The 23,078-nt window shown below is 44.0% G+C and overlaps 1 protein-coding gene and 1 non-coding gene across 3 annotated transcripts; both read left to right on the forward strand.

Annotated features, from left to right (window-relative positions):
• The first annotated feature begins 215 nt into the window (after positions 1-215).
• Positions 216-22,401, forward strand: EIF4H (eukaryotic translation initiation factor 4H). Of its 2 annotated transcripts, XM_081557966.1 has the most exons (7): positions 216-300; positions 4,755-4,827; positions 13,547-13,734; positions 15,854-15,918; positions 16,001-16,097; positions 20,239-20,376; positions 20,461-22,401. In XM_081557966.1, the coding sequence occupies exons 2-7, from the start codon at positions 4,799-4,801 to the stop codon at positions 20,598-20,600; spliced, it is 657 nt and encodes a 218-aa protein (XP_081414092.1). In that variant the 5' UTR covers positions 216-300; positions 4,755-4,798; the 3' UTR covers positions 20,601-22,401. The 2 variants fall into 2 exon arrangements, with proteins under 2 accessions (XP_081414092.1, XP_081414091.1); XM_081557965.1 differs by lacking the exon at positions 4,755-4,827.
• On the forward strand, positions 14,596-14,718 carry LOC145533610 (small nucleolar RNA SNORA32). Its single transcript, XR_014074197.1, has one exon. It is a non-coding gene; the product is annotated as a small nucleolar RNA SNORA32 (small nucleolar RNA).
• Positions 22,402-23,078: the final 677 nt, after the last annotated feature.

Here is a 23,078-nt window from a genome sequence, read left to right on the forward strand (position 1 = left end):
GCACGGCCGGGCGCGCAGCCAAGCGCCGCCGCACCACGTGGCCCGCAAAGCGCGCCGGGGCCACCAGAGGCCCGTCGGCCCAGGCCGGGCGCGGCGCGGCGTACGTGCGCGCACGCGCGCGTGCGTGCGTGCGATTTGCGATCAGGCGGCGCGGCGGACAGCCCCGGCGGCGGGGCGGGGGGAGTTATATTGCGGGGTCCTTCCTCGCTCACCCTGGTTCCTCTCGGAGCGGAGACGGCAAATGGCGGACTTCGATACCTACGACGATCGGGCCTACAGCAGCTTCGGCGGCGGCAGGGGGTGAGGCGGGCGTGCGCGGCCCCCGGCCGGGCGCGGGAGGCGGGCGGGAGTCGGAGGGGCCGGGGGGCGGTGGGGCGGTGGCCCCCGGGCGGCTGCCTTCCCGCGCTCACACCAGGGGCGGCAAGCCGTAGGGGCCCGGCTAGGCCGGCGGAGGCCTCGTAGAGGCGCCTGGAGGACCGGGGCCTGGAAATGGCGCGCTCGGGGAGGGTGCGGCGGCGGTTAGGCTCCCAGGGGCTTGCTCGCGGGACAGAGCCTTCCTTGTGTCTCCTCTGCCGCCTGCGACGTGTCTTTCCTCTTCTCGGCCGCAGGGCCGGGCTGCCGCGGCGCTGAGGGCCCGGGAGGACGGGCTCCCGCTTCCAGCCCCATCCCCCAGGACGGCAGGGCCGGCGCGGGGCTCTGTTGCAGAGCGGGGGTGGGGGCCCGCTGCCTGCCCGGCTCCAGTCCCGGCCGCGGCTTCCTGTTGTCAGCCCGCGCTGCAAGTGTGCTGGGCCGGTTTGGCCGTGAGACCAGAGGGCTGGGTCGGGTCGGAAGGCCGAGAGAGAGGTGATTCCCTTCCGTTTTCGGGTGAGGCTGGGATTTGGCTGCTGGAGCCCAAGAAGACCAACCAAAACAATCACACACCGTAGCATTTTCCTTTTATCCTTCCTTAGATCAGAATGCCTTACTGACAAGTGCTACGTGCTTACTGGCAGATAAATGTTATTCTCCCTGGCTTCTCCAGACGTGGAGAAGAAATCGCATTTAGTTTCGTTCTGATTCTGGTCATACACAGACTATATGTGCGCCTTTTTTTTTAAAAGAAAAATCCTTGTCTAGTGAATTAAAAGCTTACGGTGTTTAATTCCAGGGACCCGCTCTGCATTTTTTAGTTTTTTTTATACACGAGTAACCTCATGTAGAATTTAGAAGCTAGGCTATGAACATCTTGCTATTTGTCAAGGGCACACTTTGCCTTTATGTGATTTGCAGAAGGGGTTACTTTCCCAGGAAAACATCACAGTAGTACCTGCTGAGACTTCCAGTCTCCTGAGTTTCAATCCCAAAAGTATCTTTGGTGAAGAATGACCTTTTAATACCTCGGTTTGGGAATGGCTCAAATGAGAGCTTGTTTGGGTGCGTGAGTGCACGAAGTGTCATTCATGGCTGTAGAACAGGGAAGTTGGAGGAGGTGGAGCCACCTGTTATTTCAAAGAATACTTTATTTGCTAATAAAAAAGAAATAGATGTTGGATTACATGTACAATTACTGCCTTTGGGGTAGGTTTCTAGACAGCAAATTTGTAGTTAAGTCATCTTGAAATTTAATAACCAGTATTTTTTTTTCTCCTAGTTTCAAAAAACATTTGGAAGTACCCAGGAAAACTCTTAAACAGTAGTTCAGATTTAGACAGATCCAAGGAATTTTAGTTGGTTTGGGACTACAACGTTAGTCGTATTATACAAAACCTGGGGATTTTTTTTTTTTTTTTTTAATTCTTGCTTTTGACAATTTTACCAGATGTTCTGGTGACTTGAGGTGTTCGTGTTAGTCTCCCATTAAGCACCTTCTACAAATGACCTTGGAATTTTCCACTTGACTTCATCTTCATATAAAACACATAGGAGATACTGCTCAGGTGGCTAAAAAGTAGTTTTAAAAAACCTGTTAGTGAATTTGTGTGTTCTTTTAGGCAGTGTCTGGAGTGGGTGCAGAAACTTCACAGAGGACCACCCAGGTAGTGGTGTGATCTGTGCCAAAACTTTCTTGTTCCAGATGGTTAATGTCAACTTCCTCAGGTCGGAAGTTATCAGTTATTGGCATCTTTGAAATTTAACAAGATGATAGGATAGTCGATCAGATGATCTTCTTCAGTGATAATTTTGTTAATCTAGTTATGTTCACATCAGTACTTGTCTCAGGGCTTCCCAAGTGGCTCAGTGGTAAAGAATCTGCCTGTCAATGCAGGAGCCACAGGTTCCATCCCTAGGTTCAGTAGATCCCCTGGTGAAGGAAATGGCAACCCACTCCGATATTCTTGCCTGGAAAATTCCATGGACAGAGGAGCTACAGTCCTTGGGGTCGCAAAGAGTCGGACACGACTGAGCATGCATGCACAATACATATCTTGGTGCTGTTTATGTTCAGATACAGTGCTTAACCGTTATGGGTGATTACCACCTACGGAATGGTCTTGTGTTGTTTCATGCTTGTTTCTTTTTTTTTTTTTTTAATGCTCCACCTTTTTTTTTTTTTTTTGGCTTCTCCCTGTGTCATGTGGATCTTGGTAGTTCCCCTACCAGGTATCAAACCCACGCTCCCTGCAGTGGGAGCACAGAGTCTTAACCACTGGACTGCCAGGGAAGTCTGTGTTTGGCACTTTTGTAAGGCACCTTGTCTCTAGTCTGGGCTTCCCTGATAGCTCAGTTGGTAAAGAATCTGCTTGCAATGCAGGAGACCCTGGTTCGATTCCTTGGTTGGAAAGATCCGCTGGAGAAGAGATAGGCTACCCACTCCAGTATTCTTGGGCTTCCCTCAGCTGGTAAAGAATCTGCTTGCAATGCGGGAGACCTGGGTTCGATCCCTGGGTTGGGAAGATCCCTTGGAGAAGGAAAAGGCTACCCACTCCAGTATTCTGGCCTAGAGAATTCCATGGACTGTATAGTCTGTGGAGTCACAAAGCGTTTGACTTTCACTTGTTTCTCTCTCATCTAAAACACCTTAGATAGGATGTCTCAACTCTATAATCAACTTGGGTCACAGGTGAAAGGGATAGCAGGTTTGTCAAAATCTAAAAACTTGGGTTTTAATAATTATTATACATTCCCTGGAAGTTTATTTTGTAGTTGTGTGTAATAACCAGTACGGTTGTCAGGAAGCAATGTTGGACAACTGCTTTATTTCCCCAGCCTCTAAAGGCATGTTGCCAGCAGCAGAGGGAAGAACCAGGGACTGCATTGTTGCTCAGAAATCGAGTCAAAACAAAATTCCAGATTATCCAGATTATCAGTAGCAGATCTTGAGTGCATTTTTGTTTTGCACTTTGCTAACTTATGTTTCTGAGGTTCTGATTTTTCATTTGCCTTTGGCAATAAAGTGCCATTGACACTAATTTTACATTTCTAACTACAAAAGGCCTTTTGAGTGCTGAACCTAAAAGGAGCATCAATCCTGAGAATTAGATTGGAACTTAGAATTAGCAAGAATTGATATTGCTGCAATGGTACCTGCTAAAAATGAATTAAACTACAAAGTTGAATATTCTTTATTAAGTTCCAGTGGAGGGGCTTAGAATTCTAATCTTTGAGTCTTATAGGACTTAAGCTTGGCATCTGTGTCTAAATGTCTAAGTTTATTTTAAGTCTTAAAATGCGGAAGAAAGTGTATGAAAGCTAACTAGTTTCACTGACAACAGGATCTGTAAAGGTGTTAAAAGGTATATTGTAAAAACCTATCAAACGGCAGATTGTTTAGGTTTATTGTCATCCTTCTCTCCCCTCCTTAGTCTCCCAATGCTTGATTCCAAATCATTGTTCTCTTCAAATACTTGGTTTTACCAAGAGGTCTTTGAGATGTCAGAGATGTTCGGGCAGAAGCCATGGCATTAGAATGAGTCAGACAAGAACTTAAGTGTTCTCTCAGCTGTGTATTAGCTGTGTGATCTAGACAAGTTCCTTAACCTCTCTAAGCCTCATTTTCCCCACATATAAGATAGAAACTCCTCTGTAGAGCTGTTGGAATATTAAACAAGATGTTAAACTGCAGTACAGTATCTGGAACATAAATGCTTAATAATCAGTAGCTGTTGATTTATAATTTTTTAATTCTTAAAATATTTCCTTTGGAGTTAGTAAGAATGGGGAAATTTCTATTGAGAGTTAGCTGGAATGAGTTATTGTCTTCCTGAGTATATTTCTAAAGCCAATTAAGGGAATGCTGTTCATTTTATAGGCATAAAACATTTATGATAAGCATATATAATAAGTATCATAAATTAGTATCAAGTAATTCGTTCTCGTACATTATTGGTTAGTAACAGTTCATGCTTGGACTATTAAAATGCTTCTGAGATTTCTAAAAAAAAAATTCTTACGTACTTTTAAAATTTATGTTTCTATTTGAAATTACCCTTAGTGTTCTAGAAAGACTTCACACAGAATCAAGACATCTTCCCAGAAACTTGGAACGTCGAACAGAATGTTTGGCTGAGGGGGGCGGGCCATGGGGGAGTCAGTCCTGTGTCAGATCCAGCTTCCCCTGGGAATAGAAGAGTGTTGGACAGACGACCATGCCTGCCTCTTGGCCTTCCCGTCACTTGCATAGGTGGTTAGACTTGCACACTCAGGGCACAAGTGGCCAGCTGATTTTGATTGCACTTAATAGCTGTAATGTCTAAGTTGTGTTTGTGACTCATTGAGCATCCTTGGATTTTTTAAGTTTGCCAGCCATATCATAGTTTTTTTTATGTTCTTGAAAGGACCCTCTGGATGTGTTCCAGTGTACTGATACTCTGCTGAAAACATGGCACCTCCGTTGTACTCCAGGATAAGGTAGATGGAGCTGGTGATCCCCCTTGCTCCACACACTATTCTTCTATAATTGAAATAATCAGTTGCATTTTTGGAGGGAGCCCCTTAATTTTTTTTGGTCAAGCCCCACAGCCTGTGGATTGTAGTTCCCTGGCCAGAAGTTGACCCTGGGCTCTCGGCAGTGAAGACGCAGAGTCATAACCAGTGGACCACCGGGGAATTCCCTGGAACCTTTTGAATATCTAGCTTAGTAGAAGACAGCTGGTTTTTCATAGCTGTTTCTGTATTCACTCTTAAGGTAGGTTGCTTGACATTCATGAAGAAAATCCAGCCTTAAACAGATAAACAGTTGGAAGTGGGAGGACTGTTTTAATGGCCTTTTTAATTTTTTATTTTATTTATTTTTGCCTGCATGGGCTTTTCTCTGGTTGTGGCAAGCAGCGGTTGCTCTTCTCTGCAGTGTGTAGGCTTCTCTCGTGGAGCACGGGCTTCAGTGGTTGCAGCTCCCAGACTCCAGAGCCCAGGCACAGTAGCTGAGGCACACAGGCTTAGCTGCCCCAAGGCATGTGGGATCTTCCTGGCCCAGGGATTGAACCTTTTGTCCCCTGCGTTGGCAGGCAGATTCTTAGCCACTGCACCACCAGGGAAGCCCTGGCCATTTTAGGTAATTGTAGGTACTCTTAATTTTTAACTACCAAAACTTGCCAGGTGGTAATTTCCATAAAGGTTAATTGTAACAATAAACATCTCTTACATTAAAATCCATATAGATTTGTCTTATATTTTAAAAGTTTTCTAAAATTCTGGGTTTTGCTTGAAAGCCTGCATTTTGTCATTGGCAGCAGATAGTACTGTCGGTTTCCTGAAAGGGACAAGAGTCGCTTCACTTACATGAAAGTGTCTGCCTGACACCCACAACCTGGACCACAGTTTGTCGGTTCTTTTCAGGTACAAGTGTTGTTCCATGAAATGAATAGCTGGTTCAGCTTGTAACTCGCAGGAGTGCTTTTCCTCAAGCTCACCACGTACTTCTGTAAGCAGCAGAGTGCTTCATTCCCATTTGGTAACAGGATATTTTAAGAGTGGGTCAGTGTTTAATAAAGTTAATCATTTTGACCACTTTGTCGAAAAACATTCTTTGCTAAAGATGGCTTTTTATTTTTTGTCTGCACCACTCACTTGTGGGATCTTAACTTACTTCCCCAACCAGGGTTTGAACCCAGGCCCTTGGCAGTGGAAGCATGGAGTCCTAACCAACCACTGGACTGCCAGGGAATTCCTCCCTCCCTTTTTTCCCCCTATTTTTTAATTTAAATATTTAAAAAACTTTTACAATACTGTGTTGGTTTCCGCCATACAACAATGCAAATCAGCACATTTATACATACCCCTCCTCCCTCTCCCCTCCCCCATCCCCTCTCTCTGCCATCACAGAGCGCCAGACTGGGCTCCCTCTGCTGCACAGCAACCTCTCACCACCTATCTGTCCTACACCTGATAGAGTGCATATGTTGATGCTTCTCCGTTGGTCCCATACTCTCCCTTCCTATGTCCACAAGTTCCATTCTCTACATCTGCGTCTCTATTCCTTCCCTGCAAATAGGTTGTGGTACATACATAACAATGGAATAGTATTCAGCCATTAAAAAAAGAACACATTTGAGTCTGTTCTAGTGAAGTGGATGAACCTAGAGCCTGTTACACACAGTGATGTCAGAAAGAGGAAAACAGATATAGTATATTAATGCATATATATGGACTCGAGACAAATGGTATTTGATGAACCCTTTGCTTTTTTTAAATACTACAAGTGCATGAGTAATGGTGCAGTTTGGTGCCCCTTCTTGATTTATGTGATGGCCAACAGCAAGATCAGTGGAGGTCTCTGCACTCTTTGACCTAACAGGACTACTACAGCTGGTTAGCCCACGGAACTGTTAAATGGAAGAAGGGTTTGCCTCTGGGGAGACAGAGCCAGAACCAAATAAGGGATGCTTTAATGTTCTTTTAGAGGCCATCTGAAAATCTAAATGAGTACCCATCTTGAGGAAAGGTTACTTGCAATCCTAAAGTAGTTGGTGGGCTTGTGGCTTCATTCCTTCTACCCTGATAAGTAGCAGATACTGTTGCAGTTTTGGAGAAAAAGCAGTGAACAAGAGTTCCTGCCTCAGAAGGTTGCAGTTCCCTGCACTGCTTTTTGTATCTTTCAGATGTGACTGAATTACGAAGCTCCCATTCACAGCAAAGAGAGCTCCTTGAAATAGGGCTCATTGAAGAACTCAATGGCACCCCACTCCAGTACTCTTGCCTGGACAATCCCACGGACGGAGGAGCCTGGTAGGCTGCAGTCCATGGGGTCGCAAAGAGTCAGACACGACTGAGCGACTTCACTTTCACTTTTCACTTTCATGCATTGGAGAAGGAAATGGCAACCCACTCTAGTGTTCTTGCCTGGAGAATCCCAGGGACGGCGGAGCCTGGTGGGCTGCCGTCTATGGGGTCGCACAGAGTCGGACACGACTGAAGCGACTTAGTAGTAGTAGTAGTAGTAGAAGAACTCACCCCAGACACTGCCCCCCACACCACCCCCAGTGTTCACCGGAAACTTGGAGAGGCTTTCATCCACATCCTGTAGTAATGACAGTTGTCAGGATAAAGGCTTTTGAGTGCTAACTGAAGGCCTTGGGAAATCCATACACTTAGAGAAAGATCTACTTGGGAGTGCAGTGTCTTCAATCGGTCCATGGGCTTGTTTTTTAAAACCTAAGCTAAAACTGAAATGTAATGTGACATCTTGGATGGGATCCTGGGACATGAAGATGACAGTAGATGAAAGCTAAGAAACCTGAATAAACTGAACTTTAGTTAGTAATATATTGATTGATGTTGGTTCAGTGATTGTAACCAGTGTGTCTTGTAAGATGTTAATAGGTAAGGGGGCTGGTAAGATGTTAATGAAATAAGAGGCTGGCTTTTGACAGCCTTACCTTTTTTGCTTATTGTCTCGAAATGAAGTAAATTACACATTTTGACCTTTCTTTGCGTGCTCAGAGTATTTTGTCTTTGTTGCTTCCTTGCATTTTATTCTCAGAAAGGCAGTCTTACTGGGATTTTATATAGGATCTAGGAAGAGTGCCTCATGCCACGTGATATATGCTAGTAAGAGTTTGTGGATGGCACATGAAAGACCAAAGCTATTGATCAGCCCTACTGGAGCTAACTCAGTTGAGGCAGAGAATGCCTGATGGTCCAGTTACCCAAGAGCTTAATACGCCAAGCCATGGTACCTTGTTACTGGTCTTAAAAAAAAGGACAGCAACAATACCTAAATTCTGTATAGTTGTTTTTTGTTTATTTTTGGTTGTGCTGGGTCTTCACTGCAGCACCTAGGCTTTCTCTAGTTGTGGCGAGTGGGGGCTACTCTCTAGTTGCAGTGGTGAGCTTCTCGTTGCCGTGGCTACTCTTGTTGCAGACCACGGGCTCTGGGGCATGTGGACTTGGTAGTTGTGGCATACGGGCTTAGTTGCTCCACAGCATGTGGAATCTTCCCGGACCAGGGATCAGACCCGTGTCCCCTGCATTGATTGACACACAGATTCCTATCCATGCCCCACCAGGGAAGTCCTGTATAGTTTCTAATTCACTTAGAAGTCTTTGTAAGTTCTTTCCCAGAAATAACAGCATGTGTCCTTCGTTATTTATTATCTTACATACTTTGGAAGCAAATCTTGAGTGCTTAGTTTCGTTTCATCCACTTACTAATCGTAATCCCTGTCCTAATAATCTCTTCTCTTCTTTTTTCTTATCGTCACCCTTCCTCCAGTCTCCTCTCACTCCTGTTTTATCTTCGCTTATTCATATTATCATGTTGAGTTCAGTGTTTTGTCTGCTGTCTGGAAAATAGAGTTCAGGTGCCTTTTGCTCCACCCTGCAGAGATGGTGCTCATTACTGTCTCCTGAATTTTCTGTCATCTTTTACTTAGGGTGTGATTTCTTCTTTGCAGATACTTGGACCCCCTTGGCTGAATTATCAGCCCCGTTGCAAGTAGGAACTGAGTCTTAGGTTTGTGCCCTTAATATGGTGCTCTGTATTTAATAGACATTCAGATGCTTTGTTGACTTGACTTGAGTGACGAAATGTGATCTGTCTATAGGATTTTGGTCACACCTGGAGTTGAAAGTTGACTTTCTGAAATGACTGAGGGTGTAATTATTACTTTAAAACTTTCACACACACACACACACATATATATATATTTAATCAATAGGCTGTCCCTATCTGCAGCAGTCACGAGTGGGCAGGACCCTTGCTTGATGGGGGCGGGTGATGTGGCCTGGGAGCGTGCAGCACAGACCTTCAGCTCTCTTTATCTGTCTCTGAATCGCAGCTTCGCCTCATCTGTTGCCTGTTTCACGTCCACAGCTGCTAGTCAACCTGCTTCTGCATGAGCAGCATATCCTGCGGGGTGTTTAATCTACCCATAACACTTCAGAATTGTTATTAAACTTTTATAAAGCAGTCAGTCTTGTGAAGTATTTTTATGGTCAGTCTCAAGCTCCTCTATAACATAAAAATTTGAATATTTATAAAATAACATGCAAAAACTGAGGTACAGAGGTGATTTGGAAGGGGTCCTTCACCAAGCTAAGGTGCCAGATGAGTCTTCTGTGTTTTAACCTATTATAGAAAGCGCTTTTGTGTGACACAGCTTATTTAGAATAAGAGTCCCCTCTAAACTTAAAGTGTCTCATAAGAATTTTAGCTCAAAGGCTTTCTGACATTTGACTTTTTATTTGATTGGTTGATGACAGCGTGTATCGTTTTATTGCTTGCATGCGTTTGCTCTGGGGTTTGTCTCTCAAGTTGCTGGCACACTGTAGGCTCTTGGTAGAGTGAATACACTGAAATCTGCCTGTCCGGCTCCAGTCCCATTGCAGGTGTAAAAACCACTCAAGTCGTGTAGAGCTGATGGCATCAGGTAGGGCAGTACTAAGGGGCAGTACTTAGGATTGCCTCTGTAATTTCTTGAAAAAATCTACAGTGTTAAACCACTGGCAGTTGTGTGAGGCTAGGGTGAAACGAGAGAGTTCATGGTTCTGGGTTAGCTCTTCCCTCAGCTTCTGCTCTTAAAGTACTGCTTGCCTGAAGTGGGGTTCTTCAGTCTTCACTTCCCAAAGCCAGAGCTGGCTTCTGATCACCCTGCATTCTTGCTAGTGCCCCCTCACCATCTTAGCGTTCACCCGGACAGTGATCCTTTTCAAGGCTCAGGTGGCTTTCTGCACTTAGAGGTCCGTTCACCCTGGCTTTTCAGCCCTCTGTCCAGCACCCCACAGAAGTTCTCACATGCCCTTTCAGCAAGCCTTTCTCCCTCCGGTTTTCTTGGTTCATTAAGTGTGCACCTGCCAAGTTGACCATTCCTTCATCCTCACCTTCTCGTTGATTTTTTTTTTTTAAGATCATTTTAGCCTTTTGCCTTTTTTATGGACCTATGTAAATACATACACAAGTATGTGTGTATGCATTTACAGTTATTTTTGTTTTATTTTTGCTATTCAGACATAAGCTACTTGAGGGCAAGGGGCTGTTTTCCACCAGTTGTTATTTTAAGTGTTTGACATTATAGTTGGTTCTCTGTTTTGACAGTTTTCCTAGTGTTTGTACTGTTTTTATACATTCAGTACCCTATCCCAAGGAGTATCTTCCTGAAAATATTCCAGGTTTTATGGTTATTGAAATGCAAAATAAGTCCCATTCACTTGTAAGTCTATTTTTCTCTTATTCTTAGGACAGAATGCAGGGTTTTCTATTAGGAGGTAGCAGTTCTGAGTTAATTAAACTTAAAAATGTAACCATCTAAGAATTGTATCATAACCTGGTTCTTCTGCTTAAAAAAAAAAAGTGTTGTCTTAAAGGTATTTATTATCAAACATTTGAGGTATCTGGAATTCGTGTCAGGCAAGTTGTGGAATTTCTTTCATGATATTTCTAGCACTGTGTGAATTTTAAAAGTCAAGTTACTTTCCAAGACCTGGTATTATTAATATACCCTGCAGAAAGAAGGGAAGGTTAACTTTGGGCAGACCTTTGACTCATGTGAGGAGACTCATTTGCTTTAAATGTCTCTTAAAAGCAACACCTCCCTCTTTTAAATTTTTTTCCTCTAAACATTTCATTTTGAAATCTTTCAGGTCTCCAGTAAAGTTGAAAGAATAAGATACAATGGACAGCAGTAGATTCACAAGTTTCACAATTGTTTTGTCTTTATATATTCACGTGCACACACATGACATTTGTGAAAAACCCTTTGAAAATAAACGGCTGTCCTAACACTTCATTCCTAAGTAATTTGTCTTCCTGAGAACAGAGGCATCCTGCTAACTGTAGTACCAATTACCACTCCTAAGAGATTTAATGCTGACAATAATATTTATACACACCAGTTTCAAATTTCTCAGTCTGTTTTTTCATTTATGGCTGTTTGTTCCAGGATCCAAAGATCATGTGTAACACTGGTTGTCATTTCATTAGTCTCCCTGCCTTAAAAAAGTCTTTCATGACTTTTATGCATTTGACGAGTCTGTGCGCCAATAGAGGGCATGTCATTTAAATTTGTCCTGTTACTGGAGATTCTAAGTTCAGTTACCTGTTCACGGTGGTAGCTGAGCCTTGCCTGAGTCAGTCACTGCTGCGTTGTGTGGTTTTCTAGTTACATGATTCCTCCTGCATTTTTTAGCTGACATCATTATTAATGTAAAGAAGAGCTCCCCTCCCTTTCATTAATTTTAGTAGACCAGTGTAGGTTCAGAGTAAAATTGAGCATATCCCCCCTGCCCTTACAAAGGCACAGCGTCTCCCACTGTTAACATCTGCATCACAGTAGTATATTTGTTCTAGTCAGTGAGCCTACACTGACAATGTTGGCATCATCCAGTGTCCGTAGTTTACATTAGGGTTCACTCCTGATGTTGTGCGTTCCATTCTGTGGGTTTCAGCCAATGTATAATGGCTCCATTTATTTTAAAATTACCTATAAAACATGGTAAATCTCCGGTTGTAGATGGCCATGATGATGATCATTGTTACTCTACACATGTACACTGTCCAGCAGTGTATGCAGCACCATGTGTAATTTCTCAGTAATTCAGTGTCTTTTTCAGTATTAACACAGCTTTCCAAATAAAGCTTAGAGAAATTGAGTAACTCCTCCAGGTTATATGGTGGGGTAAGTAGTGGTAGAGATAGGATTTTTTTTTTTTTTTTTTTTTTTTTAGTAATTAATAGATAAAATATTTATTATTGAGACAGTTACATGCTTTACACTTAGTTGCATTTATTTTCTCACAATGATCTTGTGTATGGTGCAGTTTTGTAACAAGATTATTTTAAGAAAATAAACATATCACTTAAATATGCTATTCAAGTTTACACTTCTAATATGTAGAGACAGGGCTTGAACTTAGACACTCTGAACACAAACCTTTCATTCTTAGTACATATCATTTATGATATTTTCCCCTCAATTCCTTGATGAATATGGGCATCATGGATAAACTGAGACACAGCTCAGCACTCACTCTTTAGTGAAGGACTCCTACACTAGGTCTAATATACAAATGTTTTTGAAAAGCTTTCTTTCATTTTCTCAGTAAGTGGCAGAGTAAATGAGATTGTAAAATTTGCAAAGGTGTTACATCAATACTGCTCTTTATTTATGGGGCATCCATCATTTTACCATGTAAAGTCACTCAGTCGTGTTAGACTCTTTGCGACCCCATGAACTGTAGCCTATCACGCTCCTCTGTCCATGGGATTTTCCAGGCAAGAGTACTGGAGTGGGTTGCCATTTCCTTCTCCGTAGAGCTAGGATTTAAACCACTACCTCTGCACATTAGCAACGATATGATGGGTTCCAGGTCCTGCTACTTGTAAGCTCTGTGAAAGGAAAAGTCGCTCCGACTCTTTGCGATCCCATAGACTGTAGCCTGCCAGGCTCCTCTGTCCATGGAATTTCCCCGGCCAGAATACTAGAGTGAGTAGCCGTTCCCTTCTCCTGGGGAAGCTTCCCAACCCAGGGATCAAACCCAGGTCTCCCACATTGCAGGCGGATTCTTTACCGACTGAGCCACCATGGACAAGTAAACACCTCTTGTCTCAGCTGAGGCAATGGCACTGAGGCTTGAATGAATTAGTCATATGCACATATATTTGAGGACCCAGTGGGGTAGTGCATGGGGGAGTGGAGAGTATGTGTGTACATAGTACTTGCTGCACAAAAATCTGTATGAGGGCATATTATCCCTCATCAGACAATAGCAAGAGACAGTTGTATTGTGAATGAGGTAAACTTCAGCTTCAGGACAGTAAGTTCGACAGTTCATTTCTGTATGTGTTAGCATTATTGGGTGTGAGGGAGGGCATTGGCTTAGGTTCTGTTCTCCTGTTCTTATTTGGGGAAAGGAGAACCCCTTTTCTGTAGGAGGATGTTCTGTTTGGATTTGATTCTCCAGGGAAATCTATGTTTACACAGATTCTGTATTTCTGGACATTTTTGTCGTCCAAAAATAGGCATGTTTTCCATAAATAAATTTTGGAATACTCTGTCATTTCAGGATGATGTTATTATGTGTAGATGGGTTTATTTCTCCAAGGTGGTGTGGCTGAGTGGGAGACATTTTCCGTGGCCCTCTGGGGCGAGAACGCATGGGCAGACTTGAATCCTGTCTTTTTTCCCCCTCCTAGGTCCCGTGGCAGTGCTGGTGGCCATGGTTCCCGCAGCCAAAAGGAGCTACCCACAGAGCCCCCCTACACAGCATATGTAGGTAACCTACCTTTTAATACGGTTCAGGGCGACATAGACGCTATCTTTAAGGATCTCAGCATAAGGAGTGTGCGGCTAGTCAGAGACAAAGACACAGACAAATTTAAAGGTGAGTTCAGGGGATTTTAACTGTGTTATTGTAAGGGGGAGAGGGTCTAACCCAGAGGGCTCTAATTATGAAAGTGTTTGGAACATTTGCCTAGTCCAGTAGTTGAAATAAACATAGCCCTTTAACTCATAGGCCTTCAGTTCTACATGGCAGGGAGGGGAGGTATTTATAATCTAGTTTGTAGAAAATCTGGCACATGCAGAAGTAAATCTGGAGTGTGCCTAGCCTGTGTAGCAATTCTGTCTCTGCCAGAGGAGGCGTTCCCAGGAACGAAATGAACAGATAGAACACAGGACTTTTCAGGTGTACATCACCTTGGCTGACGCATGCATTTGGGGGGTAGTTTTCCTGTGATCTAGTTTATTATGAAGTCCAAACAGTAACCTAGCACTTGTCACTAAACATTGTGACCCCAGTGCCTGTGTTTGGGGGAATGATGGGGTCAGATTTCAGATAAGTTAGTGTCTGTGGATTCGTCTCTTTAGAGCTCTTGAGCAGAGAAGGACTGAGAACAGGGAATCAAATGGCATTGGCGTCTAGCCGAATGAAGGGAGGTGTGCCTGTATTTAAGTGCATGATGCTGGGTACAGGGGCATTTGGGTTGCTTTATTGACCCAGAAATGCATCCATGAAAAGCACAGAGACGCTGTGGTGGGGTGGGGGCTGTACAAGAAGTAGCGGTGCTGCTCGGCAGAGTGCTTCTGTATGTTTGTCATTTTAAAAGCTTTCACCTAAGAACATGGACCCTTTTCATTGTAAGTGATCAAATAATGAAAAACAGTGTATCCGTTAACCTTATGGAAGTCACACTGCCAGGAAGCATTGAGAATTCAAATTTAAGATACAGATAATGTGGGTGAATGGTCATTACCAAGGCACTTAGAATGCAGTTTCTCATTTGCTGTGGACATGACCATAAAACATGATTCCCACTAGGTTTTCTTTCTGCTACTTTGTTAGCATTCAGCCTATTTGGGAACATTTTACCTGAGGGGGGATACAAATGGTGTGGGTGAAGCCAGCCTCAGGGCTGAGCCAGTAGCAGTGGATTTTAAAAGTTTGTCTCATACAAGGGCATCTTCGGCAGCTCTAGTGTGAGGCAAGTGTGAGCTCTAGAGTGGCTGTTGCCTGTTTGAATTTGGAAGTGGTTTTCTCAGTTCCTCTAAACATTGAATCCACTTAGGGGGAAAGGCATGGATACGGAGGTGGGGTCCAAGTTGGGGATGGGGGACTCTCCAGCCATTCTTTGTGTAAGCAGATGGTGAACAGGAGAAGTTAGGGCCCAGGCTTTAGAAGCGCTTGCCGTCCTAGTGGGATTTAAGGGTGAATTGTAATCATACAGGAGAGGGAGGGGAGGGTGGTAATACAGGATGCAGTGTGAGCGTAAGGGGTAGTGGGGGGAGGGGTCTTAACCCAGATTTAATCCAGGGGGCAAGGAAAGGGCATGGACCAGAGTGGCGAGTAGAAGGAAAAGCTTATTCAGTGATTCAAGGAGGGAGAGAGGGTGTGTGGTTTCCTCTGCCAGGAGTGTCCTCTGTTTACAGGCTTGTGTCAGAATCTAGCATCAAGGACTCGGGTTGTCAATAAAGCACCTAGACTAGCCGTCTTTATAATTAATTAGCCTCCTGAAGAGGATGTGCTTGTTCCTGAGGGTGTGTTTTTTAGCTTTGTAAAACAGATTTTATACCAACTACCTGAGCGGTAAGTAATAGACACCTTCAGTGTAGTATTCCTTCAAAGTGTGTTTAGTATCCAGTTTGAAATCTGTGTCTTAAAGCCCCCGTTAGATGTATTAAAGTCATTCAGAAGTCAGAACTAACAGCTCTTCAATGACTCAAGCAAGGTTTTAATATTATGGTTAAAAGGTAAAGCTTTATAAAAATAGCTACTATTTCAATACCTATTTGGTTAGCACTTTCTGATAGAATATAATTAAGAGGAAGGACTTCCAGGCAAATTCTATTTATTAGAAAGTAAAATAGGCGCTTTCAGGTTCTACACGTCTGTGGCCATCTAGGTGCAACAAAAGTGGTAGTTATGATGTAGGGAAATGGTACAGACAGGATCCCACTTTAACCTAGAATTCCTGGAAGAAGTCAGGGTTTGTTTTCTCTTACAGGATTCTGCTATGTAGAATTTGATGAAGTGGATTCCCTTAAGGAAGCCTTGACATATGATGGTGCAGTAAGTAAATTCAGGTTTTCTCTGTGGTGTTAGTCACTGGATTTTTTTCTTGCCAGTACTTACCTTATTTTCCCCTTATTAGCTCTTGGGTGACCGGTCACTTCGTGTGGACATTGCAGAAGGCAGAAAACAAGATAAAGGCGGCTTTGGATTCAGGAAAGGTGGACCAGATGACAGAGGTGATTGGTTCTTCTACAACTGAACATAAAAGTTGCTATATGCCCACTGATTGTGAATCTTGTAGGTTATAGTAGACCTCCTATCTCGTGAGTCTGATTAGTGTTTGTGAGCTTTTAAAAACGTGTAAAATCTTATAAAGAATGGATGATGTTTCTGCAAGCCTAGGTTTTTTTCTTCTACCTTTTGGCAGCAAAAACTCGTTTAAAATTTCAATGAGTTTCCCATCACATGAGTTGTACATCTTCCCAATGAATTGCCCCATGTTTGTGCAGCAAGGTAATGATCAACCTCAACTTTACCTCTCTTGTGTATTCTCAGGAATGGGCGGCTCTTGAGAATCTCGTGGTGGATGGGATCCCTGGTATCAATTCCAGTATCAGTATTTAAAGTGTCACCACTTACCCTTCTTGGTGGCCTTGCTGCCGTTTTATGGTTCTTGTGAGTAGCCTGCCTGGCCGGACTACTGCTTTAGATCCTCTTAAAAAAGAAACTTTCCTGAAAGGTACCCAGGCACGTATTAAGCCTCTATTAGAGCCTCACTGTTTTGGGGTAGGACTTGAAAGCTTCTACATCGAGGCCAAGTTGAACTGATCCAGCTTGTTTTGTTACCAGTTCTTCGCCTACTGCTTTTATCCACGCCTGTATCTCATGCCGAATCTTTCCCCTTGGTGGGGTCTAGTGGTACGGCACAACTGGAGTAGTGTTATTTCTAGAAGTAGTGTGGAGTTTCTAGAAGCTTACAGAAAGCCTCAATACTAGTGGTTCCTGGTGGCTCCCTCCTAGATAGTAAGAAGTAGTCCTGTTGACCTCTTTGCTTCTTAAAGGTGGACATAGTCCACTTGATCATTGCTTTTCTTAACTCACCAAAGCAGACCAGTGAGTACCTCCTTGTGTCAATTCAGGAGGTCAGTTTGCATGCCAGGCTTTGAAGAGTTGATGTCCTAAACATTTCTCATCTCTCTCTCTCTCTTTTTTTTTAATGATGAAAGTAGTTTATATGTGGTCAAAATGTCCATTGTAACCATAAGGTAGAAAATGAAAAACAGGTCTGTTTTCTTTCCTATAAACTGGAGATTATCTCGGCGCTGGCCACCTTGTAAGAGGAGAGCATCAGTGCCTCCCCCCAACCCTGTCATCCCCCCCAAACAAAACTTGGTAGAAAGTGGTAAGTGTGGGAAGAACTGGTCTTGGGAGTCGAAATTTTCTTAAAGTTTTCTTTAAAAGAATTTATTTCCAGTACTGCTTTAGCTAAACAAATGGCTACTTATATCTCTTGATTAATTTAGTTACCCTAAGTCCTATAGCCAATCAGAAATGAGCTTATTCATAAAAGTACAGTTATAATCCAGTAAACCTGTAATTTTATGTATAAGCTAGTCTCTGATTGAAAAATGCAGCAGACGTCATCTCAGCGCCACCTCAGGTGAGGGAGGTAGTGACTGGATGAGTGGGGGCCTCCCGTCTGCCGGTTTCGCATTCCCTGGTACTGAAGAAATAGCGCAGCGGGCTCCCAGCTCTGGAGGTTACCAGAGGAGCTAGTACCTTTCTGCTGCTCGCTTAGCTTGGGTTTTTGTAGCTCTGAAGCAAGAGATAGAGTGAATATAGCCAGAGAAAGTACCTTGCCACCAACCAGTATAGACGGTACTGTATTTTGGTGACAATCTAAAACCAGCAGTGCCCATGTGGTGGGGTACAGCCTGTGTAGGTTATTTGTATAGGTAGCCCTCTCTTACTCTTTAAACTAATGATGTCTGTTTTTGACACACGCTCCTTGTTAAAAAGAAAAAAAAAATTCAAGCAATACAAAAAATACGAAGAAGAAAGCAAGTGAAGTCCCTGTCAGCCAGAAATAGGCAGTGTGTTAAACTAAACGTGGTAAAGAAAGCTCAGAAGTTTCTCATGGATGGTGCGCCTCCTAGAAAGTCATCAAACCTGATGACAGGATGGTTGTTAGCGTCAGACCACGCTCTTCATCCCCATCGCTCACATAAGAGGAGACGGTGAGACGAGGCCGTTGCTTGCGGCTGACGCCCGCGGCCTTGTTTTCTTTCCTTGTGCTGTGCTTTGTTTCAGGATCCTGCAGGAAGTATCCATGGCAGGTGTGTTTATGTGCCCTGTCAGTATGCGTGTGAGCTGAACCCTGAAGCAAAAATCAATCTCATTAAAGAATTTACTTTCATACATAGTGAGGAAAGGTACACTTCACAGTTTAGTTTGGGGAAAATGTCAGGTTAATTGAGTACTGGTGAATGCTCTGGTTGTTAAAAAAGATTTCATAAAGAACCTTACACTTGATTATATGAGTCCAAGTAGGTTTTCCCCCAGAGCAGTACTCCTGCTGGTCTAAGTCTTTTTAGAATTGTTTTCATTACTTGTTTTGTTAAAAATGAAATTGTTCCAACAAGTAGTCTCTGAACTGAGTTTCAGATAACTTGATCAACTTACAGATTCCTTGCTACTTTTAAAGACCAAAAAGATAAAAACCTTACCATTCAAGGTACTTGATTCTCTGTATTCACAATGTTAGGTTCTTGCAAACACCCAGTTAGCAGATCCTGAGCCATTGTTCCTAGGGGAAATACTCCCTATAGTGAGGCTCACTCTTGTGAGCCTTTGGTCATATTTTTGTCAACCAGTTGATACATCACCTTGTTTAATATATATGTTGATTGGTTAACAGTGAACTCACAGGTGACAGCGCTGTAACTCCTACCCGAGAAAGGTTTCTCTAACAAGGCCTACCCAGCCTTCTTGCTCTTCGGAGCACTAGCCAGCACTTCAGTGCAGTGTTCAGGTGCTGTTCTAAACAGCAGAATCACTTACAAAGAGCACAGAAGAGCAGAAAGCCCAGCATTAAATAGGTTGTGAAAATGGCACTCGTTTGTTTGAGCCAAGTCGAGGCAGAGTATGGTTGGCTTGTTCCTAACTTGATTGAAAATATATGTGTCAGGTGACAAGTCTTTCCCTGCTCTGTGCATGTCAGAATGACAGCAGACGGCCCCAAGTACTGACTTCGGGATTACAGATCAGTCTTAGTGAGTAGACAGATTTGCAAACATGAAATCTGTGAATAAGGGGGACCGACTAATGTATCAGAAGACTGTTCCTCAAGCTCAGGATCCTTCTTAATGGATAAGTTCCTACAAAGCTTTGAGCAGTGACATCATCCTTGGAGTGAATAAAAGTAGTCACCTTCAGGAGCTTAAACAGAGGGGGCAAGCGCATTTGTTTAATTACCGTTTTAAATTTTTATTGAAAGCCAAAGGTTGTACAGTTAAAAGGTTATCTTAAAACAATTCCCTACCCCCCCAATGACTGTCAGTTAAATACAAAACTAAGTAAGGTTTAAGGTTCTTGAAAGTCGGTTGAGAAAATGTTTTTCACACTGATGGCAATTGCAGCTTACTCTAATTTTAAATAAGATGCAGTTTACTTGTGTTGGTAATTATTTTAGCGGATGCACAAAAGAATTGAGGGGGAAAGCCCTTTGCACCTGGAAGAGGTGTGGGTTGGATATGCGGTTCCTGCTCTCTGACTCCCTCTTTGGGAAGGGAGTGGGCCTGATCACAGCTTTGTGATCAGGGGTGCTTTCCTTTTAGAATGATCACACCTGAATGGCAGCAGAAACTGGAAAAGGGGGAGTGGTCACCCAGAGGTGACTTCATGTTTTTATTTTGTCTTCACATCTAGCTTTGTGTGTGTGTGTGTGTGTGTGTATGTGTGTGTGTGTGATTTTGCATTCTAAATTGTAACTTCTAAATTTCAGGTTTATCTTTTTAACAACTATAGATTATAATCAAAAACAATAAAATATGCTTTGAGGAGTTTTGTTTTAAGCCATGTTAGGATATAGTCTTCCTGGCTTTTCCTGCAAACTAAAGAATTTAAACAGCTTGTTTCATTTTTCTCTCCTAAGATTCTCTTTTTTTTAATCTTCTAAGATTCAAAAAGTCTGTTAGTGTTGAAATTGCCCAGCAGATTGACGTTTGAACCCGTTTTGAGTGCACTTGATTTCGGAAAAATTTCTGACGCTGGACAAACTAAAGAATTTAAAATGAAGCGCAAACAGTTCACACAGCTGTATAATCAGCTTTTAGGCGGGAGTATCAAAAATCCTTTGTGGTTCTCTTCCTTCCACAGGTTTCAGGGATGACTTCTTAGGAGGCCGGGGAGGGAGTCGCCCAGGTGACCGGCGAACAGGCCCCCCAATGGGAAGTCGTTTCAGAGATGGCCCTCCGCTTCGAGGGTCCAATATGGATTTCAGAGAACCAACAGAAGGTATGATGGTAACGTGTAAACAGGAGGCAGGAGGGCGCCTTCTCACGACGCCTTTGTAAACCACGCTGTGTTTCCTTCCCCCAGAGGAAAGAGCACAGAGACCACGGCTCCAGCTTAAACCTCGAACAGTCGCAACACCCCTCAATCAAGTAGCCAACCCCAACTCTGCCATCTTCGGGGGAGCCAGGCCCAGAGAGGAAGTCGTTCACAAGGAGCAAGAATGAGCTTGCGGTGGGGAGGGAATGGGGTGTGGGGGGCGTTCGAGCGAGACCACAGCCTGGCTAGCCCCCCGGACCGGCAGTCCTGCAGTTACCATTCCTGCGCCTGACCTTTGTCCTCCTCTCTTACAACGGAAACACAGAGCTTGTGAGTGCATGTCAGCAGTTAACAAGTGGTTTTTAGTACATTCTTGGCTTTGCTGTATCTACCTAGTGCCTGTTTTGTGCTTTTTTTTTTTTTTTCCCCTGCCACTCCTTTCCCCTTTTCCTTCTGTCCTTTTTCCTTCTCGCTCCTTGTCTCCTTCCAGCACACGAGTTAGTTTCTCTAGAGGGACAGAGGTGGCCGCCGTGCGGGAGTTCTCTGGGTTGAAGTGCTGCTTCATTTCTCTCCATTGCTTTCTCCTTTTACTTCAGCCACACCGGCCTTTTCCTTTGCGTTTTCTCAGTGCTTCTCTTCTGACCTGCATGTCGAGTTCTGTATTGCTGTGGCTTCCAAGGAAGAAAGCAAGTCCCACGTTGGATAGCCCCTTGTTTTTAGTCAGCTGTGATCAACAGACAGCGTTTGGGACACCTTGCTTTCAAAACAAGGATAAAGTATCTGTTGATCTCTGCAGATTCCTTCCTATAACTATTTATAGGTAGCCCTGACTCCACTACCCGCTTCCCAGATGGGCTGTTCAGGCGGAACAGGCTCACGTTTCAATCAGCAGAACCTGAGAGAAGGATGTGAACTGTCGGTGGGGAACGCACGTAGGAGACAGACCGAGTACCCTGCTGCGCTCACGTGCTTTTATCGCTCTTCCAGCACTGTGTCCAAGCTGGTCTCCCTCGGTCACCAGCCGTGTTAGAGGCCCCTCTGGCTGGATGTAGTGAACTGCCGTCTAGCTTCCTTTCCGCTGGGCACAGAGGTGCTTTGGGGACCGCAGGGGATGGCGCTGTGCTGGGCTCAACTCTGCGGACACGGCTTCCTCTCGGACCCCCACTGTGTGTCCTGGCTCACTCTCTGTGCTTATCTGTCCCCCAGGGTTAAGTCACAGTGAGATACTGTGCTTCCCACCGTCCCTTAATTTTGGAATGAAAATGGGCCTAGAATCTGGCACTTTACTCTCTCACTTGATGAATTGAGAATTTGACTATGCAGAGCTGTCAGGTAACAGGGAGGTGGCCCAAGGTCACCAGATCTCAGCTTCAGGACGTTCACTCCCACATAGAGTGTGCAGCTCTCACCCAGGGCCGGGCAGTTAGGCAGCAGCGTTTGAGCTCAGACACCTGTGTGTGAACAAATTTCTCAGCACCAGAGTCCCAGTTCATCCCACTGGCAGCAGATTGGGCTCGGCTAGAGCCCCGGAAAAGAGAGACTCTCACCAGCAAGACTGGAGGGCCGGGGGCAGCCTGGCCTGTGCAGCGTGCTTAGGAAACAGCTCCTCGTTAGCTGCCACCCTCGGCTTCTCTTTGTCCCCAGGTCTCAGCAATTTACAGAACTCTGCCTCCTGTCCTTCCTTCCACCTGTCATCTTTGCTTCTGAGATAAGAACCATTTGTGTAACACCAATACTTACCTAAAGAAAGACATGCATTATGTGGTTGTAATCAAACCTGATGCTTTCAGATGACCTACTTACATCTTCAATGTGGAAAAGATTAAGAACAAAACAAATTCATCTAAACTTCTGGGCAATCCAGTTGACTTTTAAATGTAAGAATGGAATTCCAAACACTTAACACATTCAGCTATATGACAGAAAGTAAATCTATGGATATGGTATTTTGTGAATGATCTTTTAAATAAAAGAAAACCTTACGTAATATTTAATGCTTGTCCTTATTTTTTGAGTTGTTTTTTAGCTGCTCATAAAATTAACAATTTTATATTTGCAAAGTCATGTCCAAATTTAGTAAGATGTCTTGTTCAGTGAGCAAAGCCTCTTGCTTTTGAAAGTTGTAAGATTTGTGAGATTATTTTAGAAGCTTGTAATGATTAGAAATGGGATGCCAGTTTCTCTCTCTTTTTTTTTTCCCCTAAAAATCTTATTTTTCTAACAGATCTTAGGTGGTGTAGCCATACGTTTTGGTTGGGTGATCCTCGGTGTGGCCCTCATGTTAGTGCCGAGTGCGGCTTCACGGCAAGCGGATTGTATGTTGAGGAGGCGCCGCCGTGTAGTTTGGTGGTTTCTGTGACCCAGTGGGCAAGGTGCAGGGCTACAAGCTGCGTTTGGGAGAGGCCCTACTGCTGGGCTTACCTTGCGTTCAGAGCCTGACTGCAACTTAATCTGGAGAAATGAGCAGGGAGGGTGGGTGTGTTCCAGCAAGTGCCTTAGCGACTGTTGACTTCAGCTGCTCCCCAGCAAGAGGACTTGATGTTAACTGGTGTTTTCATTCAGAAGGGAGCGGGAGCATGCCTGGGGCTGAAAACCCTCTGCCCAGAGTTAAGGAAGTGGGACTTGGTCTCCTGGAGGGGTTTTCTGGGACTGGTGGCTAGAGGCTT

The sequence above is a fragment of the Giraffa tippelskirchi genome, chromosome 13, assembly GCF_054371585.1.
Source record: "Giraffa tippelskirchi isolate mGirTip1 chromosome 13, T2T-mGirTip1v1.2.pri, whole genome shotgun sequence".
In the NCBI taxonomy this organism is placed as follows: Eukaryota; Metazoa; Chordata; class Mammalia; order Artiodactyla; family Giraffidae; genus Giraffa; species Giraffa tippelskirchi.